We start from the raw sequence: 27289 nt of genomic DNA on the forward strand, positions 1-27289 counted from the left end.
TTTATAGATAATCTGCTTAATTTTTGCTTAAAAAATAGCTGGATTGCTTTTGACATTGAAAATAACTAGATTTTTCATTTGACCAGATTCGTGCAGAGATTCAGGTCAGTTGGCTATTACAGCAAGCCAAGTAGATTTGCATCTAAATGCATTGTGGCACTTTAGTATAATTGATCTTAGGTTGTTTTTTGTTTTTTTTTATTTTAATACTGAAGATAATTATGCCTTAGAACAAGTCCACTGGCCCTAACACTTGAATGAAGACTTAGCAATATGCTAGTTGTTAAGAGTAGATCCAGAACATTTAACAGGGATACAAAAATGTGCATATCAGTCAAAATAGATGAGTTGTGAGATGTTAAAAAACATATCCATAAAATATTAATATGGAAGTTGTTGATTGGTAGGCGTATTTCAGCATAATTTGCTTTCCATGTGATGTTGCTCTGCACATGTATTTCGATTGCTTCCTAAAATATAGTTGCAGCTTCTATAGCTAAAATAAAAGTTCTTTAGAACAAAAGCACAATCAAAACCAACATAGCTATGTAAATAGCTAAATATTAGGGTGAGCATAAGAAGCAAATCAAGAAAGCCTTCTCAATTTTTTCCACCAACTCTTTGGTTTTATGTAAAACTCAACCCATCTCTCTTTAGAAAAGATCTTAAGTTAGATAGGACTATGAAAATTCAAAATGTTCTGTTTTGCAATGTAGGCTAACATCTGAAAGAGGTACTATTTTTTAAATATAGGAACTAATTAATAAAAATACCATGACCTGTTATTTGATATTTCTCCTTTTAGCGGAAGTACAAAGTGAAATTGAAAGAATCTTTGAGTTGGCAAGATCTTTGCAACTGGTTGTTCTTGATGCAGACACCATCAATCACCCAGCACAACTTATAAAGACTTCCTTAGCACCAATTATTGTTCATGTAAAAGTCTCATCTCCAAAGGTAATCAGCTCATTTCTGTCTTAAGGGTTAGAAGCTTGTTTCTTCTGAAATATTTTTTGCTCTGTGCATTTTTGTTAGTGGGCAAGGAGAATGCCTTGTTGAGACCCTTTTAATGAGCAGTTTTTAATTCACCTGTTCTGTACAGGTTCTAGAAATTTTGAGATAGCACATAAAGAATTGTTTATTCCTTCAAGAAGCTCAGTGTCTATTGTGGTTCCCAAACTGGGCAGTTATGCAAGAGTATAATAAAAACAAAAAGAACTAAGGTGAGGAAAAGTAAAGTCTGGCTTTTCAGAGACTTTAGGTTCTCTCTTGGTAAATCTCTTAGGTAATATTGATTCTTGTATCACCTATGTTCTCGCCCCAGTTGAGAAAGTACATAGTTCAAGAAGTACATATATATGTAAAGCAATTATACTCCAATAAAGATGTTTAAAAAAAAGTACATATATATTTATCATATAAGTCAAACATCACTGTATAAAATCTCTCATGGAAACTTTATAGACCCTTAATTTGTGCTTAGGTTGGGTTCTTCAAGCAGTATAGTTGTTCTGTGGTTGAGCACAATGTCATGTCTGCCATGTATCTTTATGCCAATGGGGGAGATAAAAAAAAAAGTGACACAGCCTCAAAGTGGTCCCTTTTGACTTGGGTGTTCTTTAATTTTAAAAAGTGATGATGGGCCAGGGCGGTAGTGGGGGGAGAGATAAATTGGAAGATTGGGATTGACAGATACGCACTACTATATATATAAAATAGGTAACTAGTAAGGACCTACTATATAGCATAGGGAACTCTACTCAATACTCTGTAATGGCCTATATGGGAAAAGAATCCAAAAAAGAGTGGATATATGTATATGTATAACAGATTCACTTTGCTGTACACCTGAAACTAACAGAACATGGTAAATCAACTATACTCCAATAAAAATTAAAAATAAATAAATTTTAAAAAATAGATTATGCATTTATAAAAACTAAGAGTACAATGAGATTGCTTTTAAAAATAAATATCGAAATTTGAAAAAAAAAAAAGTGATGATGGGGAATTCCCTGGTGGTCCAGAGGTTAGGACTCCATGCTTCCACTGCAGGGGGCATGGGTTCAATCACTGGTCGGGGAACTAAAATCCCTCATGCCACGTGGCGTGGCCAATAAATAATTAGATTTTAAAAAGTGATGATGTTCTAAAAAGTTAATATGAAATGGATACCCTTGGGAGGTACTACCTTAACAATCAGCTTCTTTTCAGTGGCCCTAGGAGTGCATTTTCTTGCTTAAATGCCAATTCAACTTCCAGCCAGAACAGGGGTCTCCTCTCACAGGTAGAGAATGTGCCCTTCCCAATGCTTCTGAGCTTCTCAGCCTTCCATCTCTACAGGCACTGGTTCTGTGCAGGATGAGCTTGGGAATCCTGACCAAACCAGGACCTTTGGGGAATCATTAAAATCGATTGAAAATGCCTTGAGCACTTGGAGTCTCTTTGACCCAGAACTGAAGGGGATTCAAGCACCCTTACTGCAGTGGAATAGATTTCAACCCCTCTCGCCCCAGTCACCGTGGGCTCCATAAGTGCAGGAACGGGGACTCCTGTGGATATATGTGCTGAGATATCATTGAGCCTCATAGATTAGTAGTAGTTGGGGGGAAGGGTCTTACTTCTGCTAAAAAAAATATTAAGGGAAAGATGAGTATATGGAAAAATGCAGTTACAGCAGTGCCCAAAAGACATAGGTATATCCCTGGTTTATACGTAGCAATACACCAGTACAGATGTTCTGCCTAGATGTCGATCATGAAATTGTCCTTTAATGTAAGATTAGACTGGAATGCCTTAATTATCAGTGACACAAAGGGTCAAATATATGTAACTCTTATATTTATCTGACATTGAGATAGTGAACCAAAATATTACTGAACTAAATTTGGACATAAATGACCTGGTACAGATCAGTGCCTGCACTTTTGCAGGGCTCTCTTTGAAATCTCTGGGTAAAATCTAGGGTGGGAACTCCAGATCCCACCAAGACCTCACATGGAGCGAGAATAGGATGAACATGTCAAATCCACTATAACTGAAAGCTAGTGTAAGTGGCTGATGTCATTACAGAGTTTATATATATATATATATATATGACTTGTTATATTGTATTTCCTCCCTATTAATACTCAGGCTAAATAGACTATGAAAAAAGGTCTGGATTTATTTGGTTTTCTTTCAGCTCATTGACAGTATCTCAGATTCATGTCTTCTTCTGTCAGGTTTTACAGCGGTTGATTAAATCTAGAGGAAAGTCCCAAAGTAAACACTTAAATGTTCAACTGGTGGCAGCTGATAAACTTGCACAATGTCCCCCTGTAAGTACAATCATTTTTTTTTGTCTTAATCATTCTTGACTAGTTAGGAGAGGTTGGTAGGTTTTGTTTTTATCATATTAGCATTGTCATTTTTATTCTAGAATGGTCACGATGATGGTATGTTGTCATATATCTAAAGGATTTCTTGGAACAGACTGCTGCTGTCATGTTGGCTTACCCAGGCATCCACAGCTGTGTGGTGTCTGCCACGTAATAAGAAATGAAGTTGGTGTCCAGGGTCTGATGTCCTTACTGCCACCTTGATTGCCTTGCAAACAGTCAGCAAACTATTTAATGCAGTCATGTGGACACTTTTATGAAAAGAAAACATACTGATTTGACTCCTTTAACTTTTCTGACAGAAAGTTCCTAGAGGCATAATAGATTATGACATTGAAAATTGAGAATTTATTAGAACTAGAAGAGCCCTGTGGTTATAGCAGATGAAAAGGTCAGGGTTAAGTAAGATGAAAAACCATATTAGAGCAACTTTTCTTCTAATGCCATTACCAGAAAACAGCTGCTGAGTTCAAAGCTGAGCAAATGGCGAGGAGGTGGGGGGGTAGGGGTGGTAACTGCTACCGTGTGGGTCACCAATGTCTACACCTGCTCGGCTGACTTACTATTTCTGCGCCTGTGTTTCTCTGAAGGAAATAACTGTTTTTCCTACTGATTTAATTCACTAGATTTTGTTATATGCTTATGTAAGGATCATTCATGCTCTGTGGAATCATAAAATTCAATTCAAGTGTTTAGAGAAGCAACACAGCATAGCTGTTAAAAGTACAGACTCTGGATCCAGACTGCCTGGGTTCAAATCCATACTAATCTACACTAAGGATTACATCCCTAGTTATGTAATCTTGAGCAAATACCGACCTCGTTGGTTTGGTGTAAAGTGTCAATGAGTGAATGTGTAGTAGAGCTCTTAGAACAGTACCTAGCACATAATAAGCACCATCTAAGTGTTTCTGTTATAATTACTGGATGTACTTTGTGCTGTGCCATGCCTACCTGTCAGGCTCTGCAAGGATCTGTGCCTGTCTGGTTCACTGTTGTGTCTCAAGTTCCTATCATACTAGGCCCACGATAAATATCAAATGAATGAAAGGATGTACAGGCAATAAGGGTACAGGGTAAGAATAAGGATGTACAGGCAATGCGTTCTTTTATTAGATGCTTACAATGGGCCAGACACTGTGCTAGGTGCTTTATATAGATTATCTCTAACCCTCACAGTTACTATCTCTAACCCTCACAGTTACTTAGTAAGGTAGGGCAGTATTATCCCCATTATATAGTTGAGGTGACTGAAGACAGAGAGGTTAAGGGATTTCCTTAAGGTCACACAGCAAATTAGGATTAGATTTAGATCTGTCTGGCTCCGAAGCCAATTTTCTCCCCAATCGAACCCACCTATTCACACACACACACACACACACACACACACGCGCGCGCGCACACACACACACACACACACACCCCTGGTTATCTGCTTGCAGATAATTTGGATAGCCCGGAGTCTGGAGTCCTATTTTAAGTCTAATTGTAATTAGACAGACGCATTGCTGACTATTGAAGTCCACTTACACAATGGAATGTATGATTAAAGCACTGAGCGAATATAGGAGAATGTATTACCCAGTCCCTGACTCTAATGCCTCCCAGTTGAAGGAAGCTAACCTTTTTTTAGCAGCTACCAAAAGACAGGAACTATGCTATTGTTTCCAATTTTTAGAACAGTTTTCTAAGGATAGTTATATCAGTTTGGGTCTTCTGGGAAGCAGACACTTAAGTGGAATTCAAAGTACAGATTTATTAGGGAAAATGCCTATGAGAGGAAAAAGGGAACAGGGACAGAACTGGCAGGGACAGCCTTCAGACCTGATGTAGTTCTGACTCTGTGAAAGGAAAAGGGGAAGGAAAAAGTGGGTAGGAGGAGCCTCAGACTGTGATGTAGCCTTGAGAAAATCTCCCACTTGGAGCTGGGGACTTCCCAGAGCACTAGAGGAGCCTCATGTTGGGCAGAAACATTTAGGCTCTAGTCCACGTGCTGTGCTCAGGTGGTGGCTGGGAGCAGCCTGGGGAGAGCAGGTCATTGCTTGAATGCCCTGGCGGATCCCGAAGGCGCAGCAACCCAAGGCTGTCTGCTGACTGCACTCAGCACAGCAGGTTCTCACTCCAGGGGAAGTCTCGGCATGCACCTCTATGACCGCCACAGTAGATAATACTATCCTTACTTCCTACAGGAGAAAGCTAAGTCCCCACTAAGAAATTTGTTGGAGGTCACAATTAATTGTTAATCAACTGTGCTGCAATATAAAAATTAAAAAAAAATAAGTGGGCCCCAAGATTCAACTGCTTTGTCTGACTCCAGCAAAGCTCTGTCCACCGTACTGCTCCACTGGTACACATAGCTGTGTAGTGTAGATGGATCTCTGGCCCCCAACTTCGATGTGCAAGAAATGGCTCATTTTCTACTTTGACCCCTTAGCCCACTGGGCAGGCAGGATGTTTAGCCAGGCTTGCAGCTGCCTTTACCCTAATCCAGGGCGGGCTGAACAAAGACAAAGGGTGGGGCTGGCGGGAAGTTGAGGGAGTGAGGGGGAGAGTTCCAATGCAGACAACCTATTCATTGACCAAATCCACGTGGTCCTTAAGGATGGAGGCTGTGCTGCATCAGACCTTATCGGGAACAGGGGGTCTTTGGCAAGGCTGGGAGACTCATAGCCCCTCCTCTCTGGGACATTGGCAAGAGAGCTCCCGTCTCTTCTCTGTCTGAGAGAGTGGAGGTATCTTCCTTTTTCCCCCCTCTTGTCACTATTAAAGGAACTCTCTGCTTTTGTTGTATCTAAAAGCATCCTCACCTTCTTTTGTTTCCAGAGGCAGTTAGCACAAAATGTTTCCAACCAATTTAGGCTTTGGGGACACAAAATCCGGAAGGAGAAATGGAGAGCTGGCAATTTCCTGCCACAGACACCTCCCTCCCCCACCAGACAAGGAAGCACAGACCCTGCCACCTGCTTAAATGGCGGAAAATGAAGAGGGAAGGTACAAAAGGAAAAACACGGATTCATAGCTCAGATCTCATTGGCCGTGTCTGAGTTCTCTTATGTAGAGATCCACACTGTGAGGGCAGCGCTGGTTCTGTGAGGTCCCAGACGTGGCGCTAAGATCTGTGGGAGTATGGGGAAGCAGATCTGGGGGGACTTGAGGGCAGTTAGGCCTGTGTAATTTCACTTGACACAGTGATCAGACTCACCCAACAGGAGGAAGGCATTTCACACATCTGCTCAAATGCAAATGCTGAGAAGAATGGGACGGCTTTCTAAGTAGAGAGCTTGTCTCTAATTGCCTTCAGTTGGTGGCAGGGATGCGGGTGGAGTGGGCTCTAGGACCTGATGTCAGGTGTCATGGAAGGAATCTCCTCTGGTGAAGGCTGAAAGCTATGGTAGCTAACATCCCTTCCCAACTCTGACACTCTGATTCTATCTAGATTTTGGAAGTGATCAGCACAGACATGTTATTGAAATCATGAGGGTTTAGAGCCCAGGGAAAAGGAGAGTATAAGCATAAGCAGAAGATATATCAAGTCAAGTAATATGCTTATTGTTTCAAAACATGATTAAGATGTTTCACAGAATGACATGTGCGCACGTCTGAAGACGTGGTATCCATGTCTCCATATGGTTAAACCAGACAAACTCAAATATTTAGTCATTTCAATTCTGTGTAGCTCACCTACAATCAACCTTCTTGGCGAGAACTAAAATACACTCAGCAAACATTATTTAAGCTTTAGGCCTGTTACCTTGCTAGGTGCTAGAGAGACAAAGGCACGTTCCTGCCTTCAAGGAGCAGATAGTCTAAAAAGGTTCCATTGGTTGAGTCAACTCTTGGCAAACAATTTGTTAGGTCATAAATATCCTTGCAGGGCTTCCCTGCTGGCGCAGTGGTTGGGAGTCCGCCTGCCGATGCAGGGGACACGGGTTCGTGCCCCGGTCCGGGAGGATCCCACATGCCGCGGAGCGGCTGGGCCCGTGAGCCATGGCCTCTGGGCCTGCGCGTCTGGAGCCTGTGCTCCGCAATGGGAGAGGCCACAACAGTGAGAGGCCCGCGTACTGCAAAAAAATAAATAAATAAATAAATAAATATCCTTGCAGATACTACTTCATAAATCTTTTTTAGATTAAAAGAGAAATTTAGATCAGGGTTGCTCCACAATTGACACTGTAGGTTGAATAATTTTTTATTATAGGGACCTGTCCTGTATGTACATTGTAGGATTTTAGCAGCATCTCTGGCCAGTAACAAACCCCAAGTTGTGGCAACAAAAAATATCTTTAGACGTTGTCAAATGCCCCTTAGTGAAAAACGTCACTCCTGGTTGAGAACCACTGGTTTAGATGAATATCTGCACAAGTTTTGGTTAATAATGTTATAAGAAGTCTCAGTAAGTGATTCCTTGAGATTCATTTCAGGTGAATTGAACTTGTTCCTTTTTAATTTGATCTTTTTATGAGAATGAGTTTATTAACATTTATTCCTAATAATTAGTAGAGAAAATAACTTGTGTCTTATTAAAATTGATGTATTATAGCTGCTGAGACAGTTGATAGTTGAGTATGTATACAGTACCTGTTACATCTGAAATAGCTGGAACCAAGAAAAGATACGTGCACTTAAATGCACATAATACTGTGAGCTGCCTTAGGATGTGTCCTCGTGTCAGGAATCTCCAACAACCTCATGCACTGCGAAGGCAGCTTTACCCTGTCATTATTTCAGCAGGGTAAACACTTCCTTGTTTTATATAATTGGTTCGATAACCTGGAATTCTAAACAAGCAGTCTGGATAAGCAAGGTTACCTTGTATTTAATATTTTCTAAACACTTTACATTATTAAACATGTTCATTTAATATTGCTTGAATAGCATTTGTAATGCTAAGAAGGAATTGTACGCTCTATTTTGGCATTCACGAAAAAAATCTTTGGATTATGAAAACCAGTAGTAGTCTCAAAATGTATCTGCATTTGTCCCTACCCTACTTCAAGACCATAATTATCATTTTCATCCAAAGACGGGTGATCACTGTGTCATTTTAGTTCCTCTAGGAGAATTTGCAACTTGCTAAATTGGCCACTGCATCTCCAATCTGAAAAGTCAGCAAATTACACTGGTGGAATCTCACATTGCTAAGAAATTAAAGGCGACAGTCTTTAGAAAGGGAAGTCTAAAAGAGTACTGAAAAAAGTTGACTCTATAGCCAGAAAAAAGAACTCAGGGACTATTGAAGCAAAAAGGGAACTTGGAAAGCACCCTGTGTAGTATTTCCTGGAGTGCGTTCTTCCCACTACAGGTTCCATATGCAATGTCAACAGGTGGAAAGCACTTTGGTACCAAAAATGTTTGAGAAAACACCTAAGTAAACAAACGTAGACTGGTTTCTTTACAACAAGAGCCTTAATGTGCTAATGAGCATTTTATATCTCCATTAAGATATGTCGTGTACAGTGCTTCCCCTGAATTTTGACTATAGAACCATTTTAGTGTTTCATGGCACAGTTCTAAGGAAAGTCTCATGTTACAAATGAGGGGACTGAAACCAAGAGAGGTGAACTGGCTTTCCAAAGGTCTTGCACCTTGGGCAAAGCCAGGGTAAGATCTCTGTCTCCTCATCTAGCAAGACTTTAGAGAGTGAATGGCAACAGACGGGCTATTATGTATTCTCCTGTAGAGAGAATCATGGGTTTCATGGGTGAGGCTTCTTCTAAGAGTGGGGTCAGCAAACTTTTTCAGTAAAGAGCCATATAGTAAATATTTTAGGCTTTGTGGGCCATGTGGTCTTCTTCACAAAACTACACAACTCTGCCTTGGTAGCAGGAAAGCAGCCACACACAGTATGTAAACAAATACAAGTGTTCCAGTCAAATTTTGTTTATAGAAGCAGGAGGCAGGCCCAATGTAGACAGCCCACCAAAGTTGCCATCCTTGTTCTAGGACAAGGTTCTGGTTACCTATTTCTGTGCACCGAACTACCCCAAAACTTAGTGACTTCAAATGACAACCACTTGGTGGTACTCAGCTGGTGGCTGACCTGGTCCCTTAGCAGGAATGGTTGGAAGGCTGGGCTCAGCCAGCTCCTCTCCCTCTCCGCGTGGTCTCAGGGCTCTTCCATGAGATCTTTCCAACAGGAATATGAGCTTCTTACATGGCAGCTCCCAGGGCTCCGAGAGCAAGTATTCCACTCCCTTTAACTTAGATACTGGGCTTGGATATTGGCTCAGTATCACTTCCACAGCCTTCTGCTAGTCAAGGGAACGTAGAGGCTGCTCAGATGCAAGGAGAGGGGACATAAACCCTCCGTCTCTATGCAGGGAGTGTCAAAGAACTTGTGGCCATTTTTAATCTGCCACAGACAGAAAGATGAGCTGGGAGGATGGGCTACTGAATAGTTCTACTCTGGAAGAGGGAGGGACTTTCCTTCATTGCCTGCTCTGGATTCACAAAAGAAAAGTTGGGATGGGGCTTCCCTGGTGGCGCAGTGGTTAAGAATCCGCCTGCCAATGCAGGGGACACGGGTTCGATCCTTGGTCTGGGAAGATCCCACATGCCGCGGAGCAACTAAGCCTGTGCGCCACAACTACTGAGCCTGTGCTCTAGAGCCCGCGAGCCACAGCTACTGAGCCCGTGTGCCTAGAGCCCGTGCTCCGCAACAAGAGAAGCCACCTAAGTGAGAAGCCCGCACACCACAACGAAGAGTAGCCCCCGCTCGCTGCAACTAGAGAAAGCCCGCACGCAGCAGCAGAGACCCAACGCAGCCAAAAATAAATAAAGAAATTTATATTAAAAAAAAAAAAAGTTGGGATGCAGAAAGAAAAGGGGTTTGTGAGACTAGAACCCATAAGCCCTTTTCATATATGTAGTTTTATATGACCAGGCTGAATTTGCATTTGGAATAGCCTTCTGTACACTATAGTGTTGGATTTCATTTTGCTTCTACCAGGTATTGGTGCCCTTTTCCTTTTCAGAGAAGTTGAAAATAGTACATTTTAAGAAGCGCAAAGTTCAAATTGCCCCAGTACTGTGGTCACAAGAGCTACGTAATGCATGGTGAGAAAAGCAGATAGGCAGACAATTGAATATATAAATGAAATGTAATCCTTTCATCCTACTTAGCTACAAGCTGGTTTGTGTTACCAAAAGCTCACCCTGGTTCTTTGAGCTCTGTAATTTTTCTGTGCGTATAAAATGACATTGACCGCTCTGTCTGCTAGAGGGGAGTGTGTCTCCTCCACAGTCTTGCAACCCTCTAACGTTACAGTAACCATGGTCATTCTCTTCTGTCACTCTTCATTTTCCATTGCTGAATGGACTCAGATTTATTAAACACAGGAACTCCGAAGTGAGTGGCGGTGCTCAGTATCCTATCACAATAGTATTGCTATCATGGTAGTAATTTTCCACCGCCCTTTTCCAGTAATTTTATTTAAATTATTTAGAATTGTGTGAATTCACCTACCTGAAACGCCATCCCCATTGGTGCATTCATTATTACAGAGCCTCTGGATGGCATAGTTTAATTCACAACATTACTTTTGAAAAAAGAGAATAATTGATTTCAGATGTTTCCTTCATGAAACAAGGCCACATGGGATCTAGTTTCTCTCAGTCCTAAAGCGACTACTCTTGCAGGAATTTCAGCCACCCAACTTAGATATACCAAGTTAGGGATACTTCAGTACTGTGATGTAAAGCATTGGATTAATATGGACTTAACAAAAACACTGGGTGCCTTTTCTGCAGACAGTAGCATGGGTAAATGTTGTTATAATCTTTGAAGAGTAAGAGTGGACAGGATGGGAGTTCCCTGGCGGTCCAGTGGTTAGGACTCAGAGCTTTCACTGCCATGGCCCCAGATTTAATCCCTGGTCAGGGAACTAAGATCCCATAAGCCACACAGCGTGGTCAAATAAATAAATAAATAAAAAGCAGGACCATCTTTAAAAAAAAAAGAACGGACAGGATGGATGGGTGTGGTGAGAAAAATGTGGTTGGTTTCAGAATGAATGTCACGGATCATTAAAAGAGAGGAACTAGAAGGGGTCAAAGTCACTGTATTCTTTGCCTTCATGTTTTCCCCACCCATCAGTGTCAGGAATTCTGATTGTCTTTCCCTTTTGGCTCATTAAAGTGGAAACTGTGCCTGAAACTAACTGCTAGAGCCCCATGATATTGGTAGGCTTTCCTTTATCCCCATGAGATCTCCTAAATCTTTCAAAATCCCTTTAACTTAGTTTCGTATCACTAGTTGACCAGTGAGTTGAGTACTCAGGAATTCAAAAGCTTTAATAATATAAAGAATACAATTTTAATATGAAAGAAACATTGGTTGGTTATTTTATAATTAGCATTGCATATTTGCCATTCAGCCATATTATTTCACTGAATAGTACTTGCCGGTCTTTTTTTTTTTTTTTAATGGTGGCAGATTTAGGAGCTCTATATTCCAATAACAAAGAAGTAAAAGTGTGCTCACCCCTATTATTTCTTTTTTCCACTTAGAAATAGGAAAGATGCCCCATATGAGGTTTTATCTCTGCACAACAAATAAATGTAAAGCAATGCATATACTATGGGAGAGTTTGTATATATTTAATCCCCTGGCTAGCTAATATTCAGTAATGCACCAACTTTTTTAAAAAGTTAAGATTAAACTGCAAAATTAATTTCTAAGTTTTACAAACTTTTTATTTAAAAATGTTTAATAACAACTCCTAGATAAAACATATAAGAAATTATGTTTGTTTTAATGAAATTCACCCTCTTTGCTAGAAAGTATATATTTCACAGTCATAAAGAAAGACGTGCCCACTCTCTCTGTATCTTCCCTCCCAAGAGAATGTAAAAGAAATAAATGGAACCTGTTCCAGTTGTCAATGTAGGAACTGAAATGTGCTCCATTTTTTCTAAAAACTAGGGTGACTGACCATTCCATTTCTCCCCAGTTTTCCAGATTTTGGCACTGATAGTCCCAAGTACCCAGAAACACTCAGTCCCCGGCAAACCAGGATGGTTGGTTGCTCTAATTCAGGTGCCTTCCTTAGGAACGTTTGTGATACTCTATGAATGAAGAACTAGACAGATCTTTAAATACTTAAAAAAATTTTTAAAAGCTATTGCAGATTTTCTTCATTCCCATTTTATTCAGCTTCAATCTTTCCCTTTCTTCCCTGTCATTTTTGTTCTCTGGACCACTGGATAAGCTAGAGGTATGTTTTTCACTCTTGTTATTTCTAATGCTTTAGTTTTTCATTTTTCTGAAAGAGGTTGTCCAGAAAAGGGACCTACTCTGCCTGGTTTTCTGGTGATTTGTTTTGACTCCTCTGTTCACTCCTTATTTACTTTGGAAGCCACATTATTTCTGCCCACCTCAGCTGAAGAAAATACCCCATCACAAAATGTCAGAGGCGCGTGCTGTGTCTGTACGGTGCTTTGAAAACAACTCAGCGTTACCCTTATCTCCAGCAGTCCCAAGAGCATGGTATCACTGAGTGGGTAATTGTTCACTGCCTGTGACTGTCCCATTACCCACACCCTCTTCTCCTGATTAGATAGCTCTCTGCATCCATATCCCATGCTGGAGGCTTCACGTATTACACAGTAAGGAGCTAGCTAGGCTTGAACATTTTTTTTTTAATAAATTTATTTATTTTATTTATTTATTTTTGGCTGCATTGGGTCTTCATTGCTGCACCGGGGCTTTCTCTAGTTGTGGCGAGCAGGGTCTACTCGTCGTTGGAGCACTCGGGCTTCTCATTGTGGTGGCTTCTCTGTTGCAGAGCACGGGCTCTAGGCGCGCAGGCTTCAGTAGTTGTGGGCATGGGCTTCAGTAGTTGTGACACACGGGCTCAGTAGTTGTGGCGCATGGGCTCAGTAGCTGTGGCGCAGGGGCTCAATTGCTCCGCGGCATGTGGGATCTTCCCGGACCAGGGCACGAACCCATGTTCCCTGCATTGACAGTCAGATTCTTAACCACTGTGCCACCAGGGAAGCCCAAACTTTTAAATTTATGAAAAATTGGTTTGCATAATTCATTCGGCTGCTTTTCGTTGAATTTCTCTTTGTATAATTAAAAAAAAATTTTTTTCTCCCTTATCCTCATTTCCTAACACTCTGGTCTAATCAGCTGTGTTATTTCCTAAAGAGTTGAAAAGAAAAATTGTCACAGATATCCAGGCTGTGAGATTCCTCTTAGTTGGAAATAAGCCGCATATGTCAGTATTCATTCAGAGGCTGAAATTTGCTTTGCTCTGTGCTTTTGAAAGCCTAAAAGCAATTTCAGATCATCTTCTATCATATAGCTGTCTTTTTAGCAGTGCAAAAGCTTAGTTTCCTAGAAATGATTGAGGCTTCAGCAAACAGCCATGTGCTGATATATACAAATTCGATCCATTGGCAAAGAGAAGTACTTTATTAAAACTACTTGTAATTAAGTGTATGTTTAATTGTGTCTGAAGCCCTGACCATGTAACATGTGGAACAGCCAGGGAGATAAAAAAAACTCTTTCAAATAACACTCTGCAATGAGGACTGCTTACCTTGTTTTATCCTCTCTGGACTTTGCAATCCTGGCTGTAATAGTTAGAACCCTCAGTCCAAGTGTCCCTGGAGGGTTCATTAACTTGGGACCTTATGAAAGCAAGGAAATGACGTGTTGAGATTACACATTGTTGAGATCGCACATTAAAGAATGAGATCTATCTAATTGAATTATACAGTTAACATAAATAACACTATGTAAACGGCAGACTCCAGATCAAATAGAATTTGTGGACGATTTTAGCCTGGATTGGCCGACAGAGTGGTCCCTTGTTCCATTGCTGCGCGGTTTCCTCTTTCTTCTTCCTGTGTCATCTGTCTGAGTCTGTGCACGCCCTTTGGGATGGGGCTGTTCTTGTTCCACTCAAGTTAGCACTGCAGTGCTATCAGAGGATGCAATGTGTGTATCAGAGCATTAGGGACATTTCTCAGAGTCTCTATTTGTAACTGTTGACGGCTTAGATTAATGGGGGGAGGGAGCTTTTGATTGCAGGAGACAGACACTCCCTTGATTTGCTTTAGTGGAAAGAGGATTTATTGTAAGGATGTATGTTGACTGACACTGTAGGAACTAGCTGTTTTCCTGTTCTCTCATGGGCTCTATCGTCTCTTCCATTGTGTCTTTGCTCCTCTTTGTTTTTTCTCTTCCCTCTACAGATAGAATTCTTTGACTTATAATTTCCTCTCCCTCATAAGTTTAACTTTCACATATCTCTCTGGGTCTCCTTCTAAATCCAGAACTTTAAGCTGCAGCTCTGAACATTCACTGGCTCAGTCTCTGTTGTTCTGAATTAAAGTCCTGGTCTGATGTAGGGTATTATGGATTTTAATACTTGTCTCTCCCCCGAGACTGGATGCTTCTTGAGCATAGGGATGAAGTCTGTTTTCTTTGCCACAGTATACCCACAATGCTTAGCACAGAATAGGTACCGAGTAAACACTTTATGAATGAATAAAATATGCGAAAACCCATCTGAAATCCACTAATAAGTGTTCTTGTGGGGGAATGGTTTCTACATGACTTCAACTGGCTGAGTCTTCTCAAACACCAGTCGGTTTAGGCTGAAGCCACCTTATTTCTTTCCTAGTTGCTAAACGTATCTCACTGCTCCAAGGACTTTGAAACTGCTTTGCAAATTAGGGTCAAAATATTCAGTAAAGATCAATGTGATGAAAAAAACATTCAAAGAGTTAATGTTGGGAGAGAGATTGTTTCCATGGTGACTTCTGCTCCAGGGAGCCCTCGTGCTGATGAGAGTGAGTCAGCTGACCCACCACCAACTCAGAGTCATCCAGTTGTTACAAACCTACAGTCCACCTGCCGCATCAAGCGTTGATGGCAGTAACCCTGTATTTGATTTATTACTGGGAGCTCCTTCTTTGGGTAAAATGAGCTTGTAAAAGCAGGTGGAAGTGGTGCAAGAGGGAAGAAGTGGATTCAGAGGCTGAAAGTCAGGGGTGTGCTTTCACTTACCCATGGAATGGCTTTTCTCTTTATGAGGTGCCACGGTTATCTGACTGTCCCTCCAGGGAATCTGTGTCCCGGTTATATTCTGTGTTCCTGACCACACTGCAGTGACAGAGGGGCCACTCTGCTCCTTTGGGGCTGAAGAACAACTTCCTGATTATAGAACAGGTGTTGGACAAAGTCCTTACTGTCAGAAACACGGACCCCAGATACTTCTTGGGCGAACTACCCCCCAACTCCCTGCCTACCACCACTGCAATCAAGTATTCGTTCTTGTTCTTTTTTAACCATTTCACACAGTGATCCTCTGGTAGCAGAAGTCACTATACTGTGGTTTTCTACTATTGATCCTAAACCTTTCGTGTTGCTTTACCACGAGACAGAGATAGCAGATAACATTTTCACCAACATTCTAAAAATTACCTAAGTAAATGTTATTTCCTCCAACATAGTTACTTTGGGAGATGAAATGTTTATTCCAGTGATACATTTGTTACCAAAACATTTTTAGAACTCCTCTTTCCGTACCATTAACTTGCTTCTCTCTTGTTCTGAAGTATAATTCAAAACTTTTATATGGTATATAAAAGAATGTATTCAGTAAGTATCTATAGGAATATATGGATAAAGATGTGAATACATATGTGTTTTCACTCTATTCTCCTTAGAACACTTTTACATGTACCTCATCTTCTTTTTTTCTCAATGAAAGATCCAAATATTTGATGAGCTTTCCCATTTTTATGTGAATGTCCAAATTTGTACATGGTTAACTGTGCAGTTCTTCACTTGACTTTAACTTTAGCAACTTCCAGTACAGCCCCTCAAGTTTGATATTTGCTACTGGGCATTAGAAACAATATTATCCGCATGCAGTGAAATTTTAGGTTTCATTGCCTAAAACCTGAAGTAGAAATAAAATGGATTTTCCTTGTCATCTATAGGAAATGTTTGATGTTATACTGGATGAAAACCAGCTGGAGGATGCGTGTGAACATCTGGGAGAATACCTTGAGGCCTACTGGCGTGCCACTCACACGACCAGTAGCACCCCCATGACCCCACTGCTTGGAAGGAATTTGGGCTCAACAGCACTCTCACCATACCCCACAGCAATTTCTGGGTTACAGGTAGTGTCACTTGTGCTCTTACAACCTTACATTTAAGGTTCTATAGGAAACTTGACTGAGATGGAAACTGGGAGTGGCCTAGAGAGCCATGCGTTACTATATTAAAAATCTAAAGTATTACCTAATCATATAGACTATTTCACATTTTTACAAACTCAAATCACTTTGGTTCATATACTTGCTCTGAAGTCTTGGCAACAAAATTCTTCAGATTCACATTTTTGGCTACATTGATTCTAACAGATACAGACTATTTTACATTTTTACAAATACAGACTATTTTACAAACTCAAAACGTGTTACCTAATTATGATCTGCCCTAGACAAAGTTACCCTGAGAGTGGCGTTTTCCTTAGAACTTTCTCCTCTGTTAATTTATAATGGCTTTTACCTAGGTAAATTCATCCCTCCTGTGTCTAAACCCTGCTAAGAAACTTTCTACCTACTATGCAACTGTCCATTACCTCTCCGTGTCACTTCTTAAGGATTATACAGTAGTGGCACTGTCAGGCACAGGGCTAGCTAAGTAAGGTATATGAGACAGATGGACCTTATGGCCACCCTTACCTAACCCTTCCCCCCGAGGCTGCGGGGCCTGTCCCCTAGCTTGCCCAAACGAAACATGCACATAAGTAGAGTCGCCTTGTTTGGAAACAGTAGTGAATCCCTGAGTTTTCTTAGGGGCGGGCAGGGCCCACCTCGGTCATCGGCTATGGCCAGTGTCCTTTAGGGAAGCTGGGGACGAGTGTAGGAGCAGGAGGCTTGCTCTCCTGCTGTTGTGGTGCTGCACTCAGGGCTAGAGGTGGGGAGCCAGAGGCATTATGATACAAAGTGGATCTTGCCTTCCTCCATCAATGATTCTGTACCATCTACCAAGGCACTGCTGGAATGTGGCCAAACCCCCAGCTGACTGAGGAACAGGTAGTCAATTGAGCTCTCTTGCATCATGACTAGTTTTGTATTAATGGGTTATAATGATAGTCATAATTGTAGATCCTACAGAGTTAACTCTGAGATAAATGGCACTCTCTCAAATGTTATTATAACTGTATTACTCTTTTACAGAATTGCATCTTTGTAAGCAAAAAACTGCCATGTAAATGAATAGCTTTCGAGGCTGGAAATGAACTTGGGAAACGGGCTAGTGTAATATGCAGTGTATATGTGCGCACTGGGACTCTTTCTTTCTTTCTTTCTTTTTGGGGGGGGGGGGACTCTTTCTTTCCTTGTTTCACTGCCTGCCTGCTGATCCGAGTGTGGCGTTCCACTGACTAGTTTGGGTTGGCTTCAAATTGTACACTGTAGGGTGAGAAACGGATTCATGAAGCGATATGCTTCCACCTACACTAGTAGGTGGAAATGAAATGTTGCACTTTGTTTATGAATATAACACTCCTGACTTATCACCTCCAAGATATCCACGTAGAGTGCTTCTCCCAGTTTCACTTGAGTTACCGTGGTGCCCTTTATCCTGGGGCCTATTTCTCCTAGTAACCATGGGCACTTAATTGTGAGACCCCTGGTTGGGGCTCCCAGCACAGGCTGTGACTGTTGAATGAGCTTCCTGCTGTGTGCAGGTGAGTGTCCTTTAGAGGAAATGCATCTGGGTCTTTGGTTTCATCAGCATCCTGTTTCTTAACTGAGGCGACCTACCTAAGCAGGTAGACACAGCTATGATACGTGTTTTCCCATGATTTGAAGCAACACGTTAATAGCCTTTTCTGAGCGCGCAAATAAGTGTCTAAAGATATTAATTTCAAGTAATGGTATTAGAGGAATTTAGTTTATATTCTGAAGATTATTTTTGCAGGACATTTCAGTTGAGGAAGCAAGAATTGTAAATATATCAATTCACTGGCTCCATAATTATTGTGTACTTCTTTGGAGAGAATATTGTTGAGTCTTATGTAGGATGCAGAAACAAATATTTTATGGGTTGCACAAATCATAATTTTATTAAAATATTTTTTAAAGGTATCAGGAACATTCAGCTAATAAAGATGAACTGTGTGACTTTAGGAGGAGAAAGGTTTTATCAGTTCAAGAGAGGAATAAAATAACAGATGCTATTCTGAACTTTAACTTATTTCCCAACAGTAAAATAATCCTCATTTTGCAATAGAAGTGGAATTATTAGGCCTTCGTAAATATATTAAGTTCCATTCAGCAGCTAACTTTAAATTCTGTGTTTTTAATAGGAAGCATAATTATGCAGTATTATGTAATTAAATTCATAACCTACCAGCACTTTGGCATCTTTGCATGTTGTGTCCCAAATACATAAGACCAGGTATTTCGAGCAGACCATTTGTACGTCAGAATGTTTTATTGAGTCAGATATTTAGCATCTTATTGTCCAGATCCTACCGTTGTACATACATTTGCATGTTCTAGAAGAATGAAGCTGATGTAATTTAACCAGTGAACCATCTGATATTTTTAGAGTCAGCGTATGAGGTACAGCAACCACTCCACAGAGAACTCTCCAATTGAAAGGCGAAGTCTAATGACCTCTGATGAAAATTATCACAATGAAAGGGCTCGGAAGAGTAGGAACCGCTTGTCTTCCAGTTCCCAGCATAGCCGAGATCATTACCCTCTCGTGGAAGAAGATTACCCTGACTCATACCAGGACACTTACAAACCTCATAGGAACCGAGGATCGCCTGGGGGATATAGCCATGACTCTCGACATAGGCTTTGAGTCTGCAGAAACAAGCAAAATATTCATCTGTTGACAATTTGCCATTGCACTGCTAGGATACAACCAATCATCTTAACTCGGCAACTACAGCACAGTATTGACTGTGCTTATGGGCTGCTGTCATTGATGCTAAGAAGGGGCAAAAAGAAAAAAAAAAAAGTGTACATTATGCCCTTAAGTCTAGATGGATATTAGATGCCCAATCATAGAGATATTTTTAAGTGCAGCATTTACATAACAGTACCTTTTGTTTTCTTCATTAGGTTTAGACACATCAATTTGTAATTTAAGGTACTTATCAAGGCACATATAAAATAATTTCCCATGCTGGAAATTCCAAATGACCAGTTCCAGTTGGAACCAATTTATAAACCAATTCCTGTTGGAATTTGGGTGAATCGACTAGAAAGTCTACTTGAGCATGTTGTAATCAATTTAAAAATCTGAAAAAAAAAAAAAGAAACTAATTAATAAAATCAAAATACCAATAGAAGCCAAAACCAGCTATGGTATTTATTTGCTGGAGACTAAATTTACACTTAAAGTTGGAATGTATAAACATTTTAATATATGTTAACGTTGCCAGAATGGCTTTTCAAACTTACCAAATGTACTGATAGTGCCAAAAAAAAAAATCTCAAATTAATGCAGAAATTCTACAGTCTCCTCAGATTTTAATATTTTTATTTCTTTTCTGGCACACCTGTTGTATTCAAAGTGTTTTGCTTTTTGTTTAGTCACAACTGTTAGCTTGTTTGAAGTTGGCAAAAAAAAAAAAACTCAAAATTTCTTTAGCAGTGAGAGAGAATAGTAAAGAGAAGCCCAATCATAGCTGGTTATGTGAGATGGAAAATGGGGTGTCGTTTCCCCTTTAATCAATCTGAGCACAACTACATACATCCAGGAATCTGAAGTCAGACAGTAAGAATGGGGCACAGATCCTCCTGAGTGCAAGGCTAAACATCTCCAGATGGAATTTCACCTATCCCACTTACCACAAATACGGGTTCCGTGTTTACCGCCAGCACAATTGAGTATCTTTCCATTGCTTCACTCAGTCTCTGTCTTTGAATATCTGAATGTTCTAGCCCTTCACCAAATTCTTTATAATCATGCTAAGGATTTTTTGTTTTACATGGACACATTGAATTTTGATATTGAAAGCTGTGTTTATACAAAATGATTAACTGAAAAACTGTGAAAACGAATTTAAGAGCTTGCAGTAAAAAAATAAACTTGTAGATTCAGAATAGATTTGTTTACTAAAATTGTATCATTTTTATTGCAGAGAATTATAAAGCATTTGAAGATTGAACTGCTTTATTTCTAATGAACACTCCTCTTTACCTATTAAGTCTTCACAGTTTTTCCAGTGACTATAATTACAGAATCAGTGACCTTATGTCTACTATAATCAAGGAAGCCTTAGATTCACTATGATCCAAGAAACTATTGAAATTGACCCTTTTATACAATACCCAAATGTCTTTAGGAAAAGACTCTTGTTTCTAAGAGTCCGTTTTTCTAAAACTCGCATAGGATCAGGCATAAAAGTCCTTTTCTACTAGTACATGTCATGAAGCCTATTTTTTTTGGAAAATAATAATAGTTCATATTCTGTTATCTTATTTCCCCCCATCCAAGCCTTTCAGTGTTTAGGCTCTTCAAAGCATGCACCAGTTAAATAATTTTCTTGACCATGAAAATAGGTTCCATATTGTTAATTAGTTATGTATATATCTTGAGCCTCATTGTAACCCCCGCATTCCCTCTCCTCCTGTTATTCACTGTGCATACCCCATTATGAACCTGTTTAGCTGATAATGAGGATGCCTATAATCGTGTAAGTTATCGCAAATATTTGATACAATTAAGAAATGTGGGCTCAGTGAATTCTAAAAGTTAACATGTGATACTGGCTTGTGAGGTTCTTTTGTCATCTAGTGAAGCTTACAGAATTTTCAGTTAAGACATTTAAAAGAGCTATATCCATTAGGCACTTTACTAAACATACAACCTGCCATTACTGAATACTTTGTTAGAGCACAGAAGAGCATTTTCCAGCAAACAAATATATTTATTACATGTACAGCACATATTTGCATGAAAAAGAAAACACTAGCCAAAACATTTTTCTATATGCTTTACTGGTTTCTTGTTTGTGCGCATTAAAGTATTTAATTGCAAAGAGTGCACCAAGGTGTTAAACTTAGACTAGACAGCTGTTCAGCTTTTTCTGTAGTAGCATTAGCAATCTGGCCATTTAACTACTTTAAGATATTTACATTTTATGGCAGGTAGCTGTAACAGCATTTACATATATTTCCTAGTCAGCAAGATTACCATATTCTTTCAACTTTTAAAAATCTCTTGTTTTTAACGGCCTCTCAAAGCCTAGTTTCTATGTCCTCTATGTCACGCTGATAGAGAGGTCCATTCAATATCTGTGCACAAAACCGATCTTTCCTTTACCATCAAGTGTCCATACCTGTTTTGCTTTGCATTCTTATTCAAAAGCTAACAATCTTGGAAAGGGTATAATGTATATTTTCTTGATGGATGTACTTAAATTTTTACTTTGATTTGGCATATTCTTTCCCCTTCCTTTTATAATACGTTATCTTCTCCAAATGAATAAGGGATATGCATTTTCCTTTCTCTTTTTCTTAAGCCTTAGAGTTTAATGTGTAAATGATACTAAAATACAGATATATACTAAATGAAAAGTTTTATTTTTACCAAGCACATCAAGCACCTTTGGAAAATACATACTCCATAAATACTTTGTTTTTAACTGATTTCATTTAAAGATTAGCAAATGATAAGCAGGAGAAGCAAGTCTTATAATGTTTTGAGGCTGTTTTAACTTGTAGTATAAACCACATATTCTGTAATTTCAGCATATATAATTTCAGAATATGTAAATTACATATTCTGTAATTTCAGTCAGCGAACATGTAACAATGTAGACACATGTGACAATGTGGAAGTGTAGTCTTGGGAAAAAAAGGAATGCAATTTGTCAATCCTGATGTTAATTCCTCAAGGCTGTAATGTGACTCCAGTATTGTAATCAACCATGTTATCTTGTTTCCTCCAACATTTAAAGCAACACTTAGAAATGTTTATAAATGACTGATGATTCTCGTTTATCTTTATACAGTTCTGTTGGAAAGAAAATTGAAATTAACAATTCAGACTGATAGTCTTTCCTAGTAAGAGAGTCTTAATTATGTGACAATGTGACATTGCTTAGTTCTTAATGAAATGATTTTTTTAAATATAAAACAAATTCTGAGAAAATTATGTGTTCCCTTTGAATAATTTGTTAATTACTTTAATTATTATTGTTGTTGTTTGCAAAATGTATTTTTGGAATGTTAACCTCTTTAACATACCTGCATACTTGAACTTGTCTTTTGTGTGAGGGCCTTAAAATTCATAATAGGAAGCTAAAGCAGTGAAAGGGAGGGAGAGAAAAAAATGATGCCAAAAGACGGTTTGCAAATTTAAACTCCTTGAATGAACATATCATAAAATGTTGTTGAGACCCAGGATGTCAGTTAAGAATGTTTCTAGGCAACCTTAATTTGCATGCTAGTGTATTTTCTTATTATACAATTTTATTTTGGTATTTGCTAAAAAATAAAAACAAAATAATACCACTACAGAAATTGCCCTATATATTGATATTTGTACTACCTCTTCTCTAGAGAAGACAATCTGTCTTTAAAGAGAAAACACTTTTCAATAAGTAGGGAATTTATTACTCTTACTGCTAACCTTGCTGCAAAGCTAAATGCATAAATTGTTAAAATATACTTTCCCCTTAGATTTTCAACTGTTGACAAAATGCTCTTGTCACCCTTTCATTTCTTCCATGTTAGTGAACTTTTCTTTGAATCAGTTCACAGTTTATCAGGAGACAAGGTAAACATTTAGTATGTCAGTAATCATAGGGAACAAGACAAACTGCAAGGAAATTGCTTTTGTGTGCAATTTGTTATAACATCTAGCTCCAAGTCTGAGAGTAGATTCAGAGATTTGATGTTTAAGTGAAGTTGGCTTGCAAATTCAAATTTTGTTGATCCTTGACTTTTCCTATGGACACTTAGCCATTTACTGAGTAGGATCATCTTGGACACTCATGTCATTGGAACAAACTTCATATCAATGTTTCAAATAAATGAGAATGTACCCCTTATTTCTTTTATATTTCTGCCTGTATTTCTGTCTTTCATGACACTGTTGCATGTTCTTTTCTTTATTAATTATATAAAATTCATTTTTTAATAACTTTATGAATGAAAACATTTTAGGGACTTACGTAATAAAATTTGTTTCATTAGTTCCTCATACCTTTAAACATTAGTTCCTCAACACTTTAAATATTGTTAATGCTGTAACTGTTATGAAGTTACTTACTCAAGCTGTGTCTATAGGGCAGAGAACAGTCCTCTTCTTTTAGATGATAATCATGATCAAACCACTCAATACAATAGTTGTCAGATAGACAACAAGGATAACTTTTTTGTTGTTGACTTAAGCAGTCAAGTTACCAAAATAGTAAAATTGGTTTATATGAGCAGACAGAGCTACAGCATTCAAAAATTACTTGTTAAAGGTTTCTTTTTTTGTTAAAATGAACTTTCTCAAATGAAACTCATCCTCATGTAGCAAGTATCTCTCTCTACTTGTGGATGGTTTCATACCAAATGCTTCATGTAATTAAGGGACATTATGAGAGGACTAGAAGATATTTCATCAAATAATCTTGACTAAGGGCTGTAACTCCCACTTACCATGAAAACATAAATAAGAGTGAATAGTCATGAGTTTGGGGGAGTCATAGTTACATATGAAATTTTCCTTTGTTTCTTTTGATGTATGTAAAGTGTTTGTAGAAAGATGGTAGAAAATGTTATTAATGAATTTAGAGTGTTTGGGGAATACACTGATGCTTCTTCTTTGAAAATTATAGAGTTAAAATGAGGACTATCTAGGAACCAAAATTGGCAGGCCTCCAGCTTTACAATACTTTGTAAGTGTTCTTGGTTATGTTTTGAACATTTGAATTTCTCAACAAATGGCTATGTCTATATTTATGTAGGGGCCACTCTTGCTCTACTTGCATGCCACTTTCACACATCTTTAACTGAGATCAGTGTGAATTCTGTATGCATATGGGATGTATTTTAAGATGCAGGATCATTAATGCTATATTGTTGCATACTATTTTTTATTTTTCATATGCCTTACAATATTTTCTGGGATGTTATTAAAATGAAAGCATTTTATTGCCAAAATAAACCTATGTTGTTATTTCTAATCTGCATTAGCAGTAGAAAAATAATGTAGCAAAAACATATATTGTATAGTACAAAATTATAAAAGATATATATTTTGCCAATAATATAAAAATAGATTGAGGAGAAAGAAGCACATTTGCTATAGCACAAACTTACAAAAAAATCCACTGTTAAATTTGGCAGTTGTATTTTTTAAAAGTATATAGATTTAGTTCTAAGTTTTATCAGATTTATTTCATCTACCATCTTTTTAACTTGCTGCTTGATACTTTTCCAGCAATTTACTTCACAGCCTTGCAATCTGTGGATGTAATTTATTTTACTTTATCCTCTTCCATAAAACTTATTAAATTTTATTTTGTGATAAGACTCCTACTATATTTACTGTTCTTATTTCTTCTCCTTCAGTAACAACTACAAAAAGTAACAGCAAGTGAGCTTATAGGGCTCCTCTGAATTTTGGACATGTTTGAAATGTTTTATATTTTTCACAGCCTACAGTCAGAATGAGAAATAAAGATGTCCCAACAACAACAAAAAAGTATTTAGGGATTCTTCAATTTGTTTTGTACTGAATACCATTTTGAAACATAAGTAAAAGCCATTAGCTGTTTTTTTTTGAAAGGGTGGGGGGAGGGAAAAGCATTAACTTATTAATACTAAAAATAAAAATGGCAAATTGATGTAAAAAGATTTCCCTACTATTCTGAGAGCTGTTGATATCCCAAACTATTGCTATATCTCCAGCTACAAAGTGGAAAAAAAATGCTTTTATCCAGTATTTTTCCTTTCTTTAAATTTTAGTTATTTATTTTGATAATTTACCCCCTTTTATTTTTCTTACATAGGTAAATGTGTAGCATTCTACAAGGCATGCTGGGTAAAATATACTATGCAAATGTGTACAGTGCTGCATGTTTTGTTCTCCCTCTGCTTTAGTGGCTTTAAAGAAAAAAAAAAAGTGTTGTTATTTTTGTGAACCAAAACATTTAACAAAGAAAATGCAGAGTGCATGCATATAGTATCCTAATTTCTATGGATTTGTTTTATGGAATTTAAATGTGTACAAACCAACTGCATTAATTTTTTTTCTTTTATATAATAAATGAAAAAAACACTGAAACCAGCGTTATACCTCTCCTTTATATTATTCTAGAGATATACTGAAGATATACCGGAAATCAGTAGGTATATTCCCGTACCTTTTATCCAAAAAAAAAGTCTAAACATTTACCCTCAAAACACAGGTTCAGTTAAATGACTACTTCCTGAATACTCTGCTAGGTGTTACAAGTGATTGCAAATATTAGGAAAGAGCTTGTAGTTAAATACATACACATACACGCATGTGTGCATGAAATAGAATATATTACAATGTATGTGTGAAATAGGATTGAATACAATATAGAAAAATAAACTAGATAAACCGTATTGTTCACAAGAAATCCCTATATGATTATTTTAACAATTATCAGAAGTTTCCAAAGGTATTTTGTACCTGTAAGAATTCCATGGATGGCATACAGCTTATGACTTGACATTCCATGTGCTCAATGTCAAGTGTCCGTGCTATGACTTGATCCGTATTTGACTTTTCTCTCATTGCAGTGCACAAGAAGTTCAAAAGAAATGTGTACTATGTTGACTATTACCACTGTATTAGGATTATACAGTGATTTATTATAGCCAAATTACTTCACAAGCATTATCACATTTGATCAATCTGACCCCCCTGATGGGAAATAGGCAGGGCATAGGTTATTAGACAACTAAAATGAAGATGCCAAAGCTCATTGTAGTCTTTCTCTCTAAAGTACTGTTATCTAAAAATACATATATTAAATGCTTTTAGGCTGATAGTCATCTGAAGCATACAAAACAAGGCCTGGAATACAGTAAATAGTGACTGAATGAATGGTACCTGGGTTATTGGAGGTGTACTATATAAGGCTACCCCAACTATCAAGGCATTTCAACCAACAATCTGCAAGTCCCAACTGGAAGAACTGCAGCTCACTGCAATCACTCCATCAACCTGGCCCTGAAGCCACCTTTTGCATCATCAGTGTATCTCCACTAATGAGACAGGTTGTAGAGAGAAGCATCTTGTTTGTCCTGTCATACAACATGCAGATTAGCATGGTGGTTAGACTGTGGCCTCTAACCCTTGCCTGGGTTCAAAGCCTAGATCCAGCAGTAACTAGCTAGGAGTTTGGGGCAATCACTTAACTTCCCTGTGCCTGTATCTATTTTGGTAGAGTGATTTTTCTTTTGGTTATGGGTCATGTTTTCATATTTCTTTGAATGTCCACTAATTTTTTTATTGGATTCAAGATATTGCAAACTTTCCACTGTGAATGACTTGATCTTGTCTTCTTGATCTGTAAAGAACTTTGGCCTTGTTTTGATAAACAACTGTGAATTAGTTTGATCCTTTCAAGGTTTGTTTTTAAGCTCCTTTAGGACTGGTCTAGAGTAAGGGTTATCCTTAGGCTAGTTTAGCTCCTCTTTTAAGATCTCTGGGTTGTCTACTGAATGTCCTGTATATTCTGTGTGTTCTCTTCACACTGGCTGAAGGGAAATCAAATGATTCCTGGCCCTTTGTAAACTCTGGTAATTACTTGTTTTACAGCTCCCCTGTACTTGTTTATTTCCTTTAGTCATTACTGCCTAGCCTCAGGGGGTTTCATACTGGTTTTATACTACACACGTACAGATTGATATGCAGTCAAAGACTCAATGCCTCAACCTAT

The 27289-nt window shown here is 38.5% G+C and overlaps 1 protein-coding gene across 3 annotated transcripts in view; it reads left to right on the top strand.

The window, feature by feature from the left end:
• Positions 1-19227, top strand: part of CACNB4 (calcium voltage-gated channel auxiliary subunit beta 4) — a gene marked incomplete at both ends in the record, with an annotated part of 266298 nt that extends 247071 nt beyond the window's left edge. For all 3 annotated transcript variants that reach the window (XM_082658874.1, XM_082658875.1, XM_082658876.1), the window contains 4 exons: positions 806-957; positions 3225-3320; positions 16338-16523; positions 18967-19227. In XM_082658874.1, coding sequence (XP_082515000.1) covers positions 806-957; positions 3225-3320; positions 16338-16523; positions 18967-19227 — 695 coding nt within the window. The remainder of the gene's footprint in view (positions 1-805; positions 958-3224; positions 3321-16337; positions 16524-18966) is intronic.
• Between the last annotated feature and the right edge of the window lie 8062 nt (positions 19228-27289).

This window comes from Grampus griseus, assembly GCF_964374135.1.
Source record: "Grampus griseus genome assembly, chromosome: 7".
Lineage (NCBI taxonomy): Eukaryota > Metazoa > Chordata > Mammalia > Artiodactyla > Delphinidae > Grampus > Grampus griseus.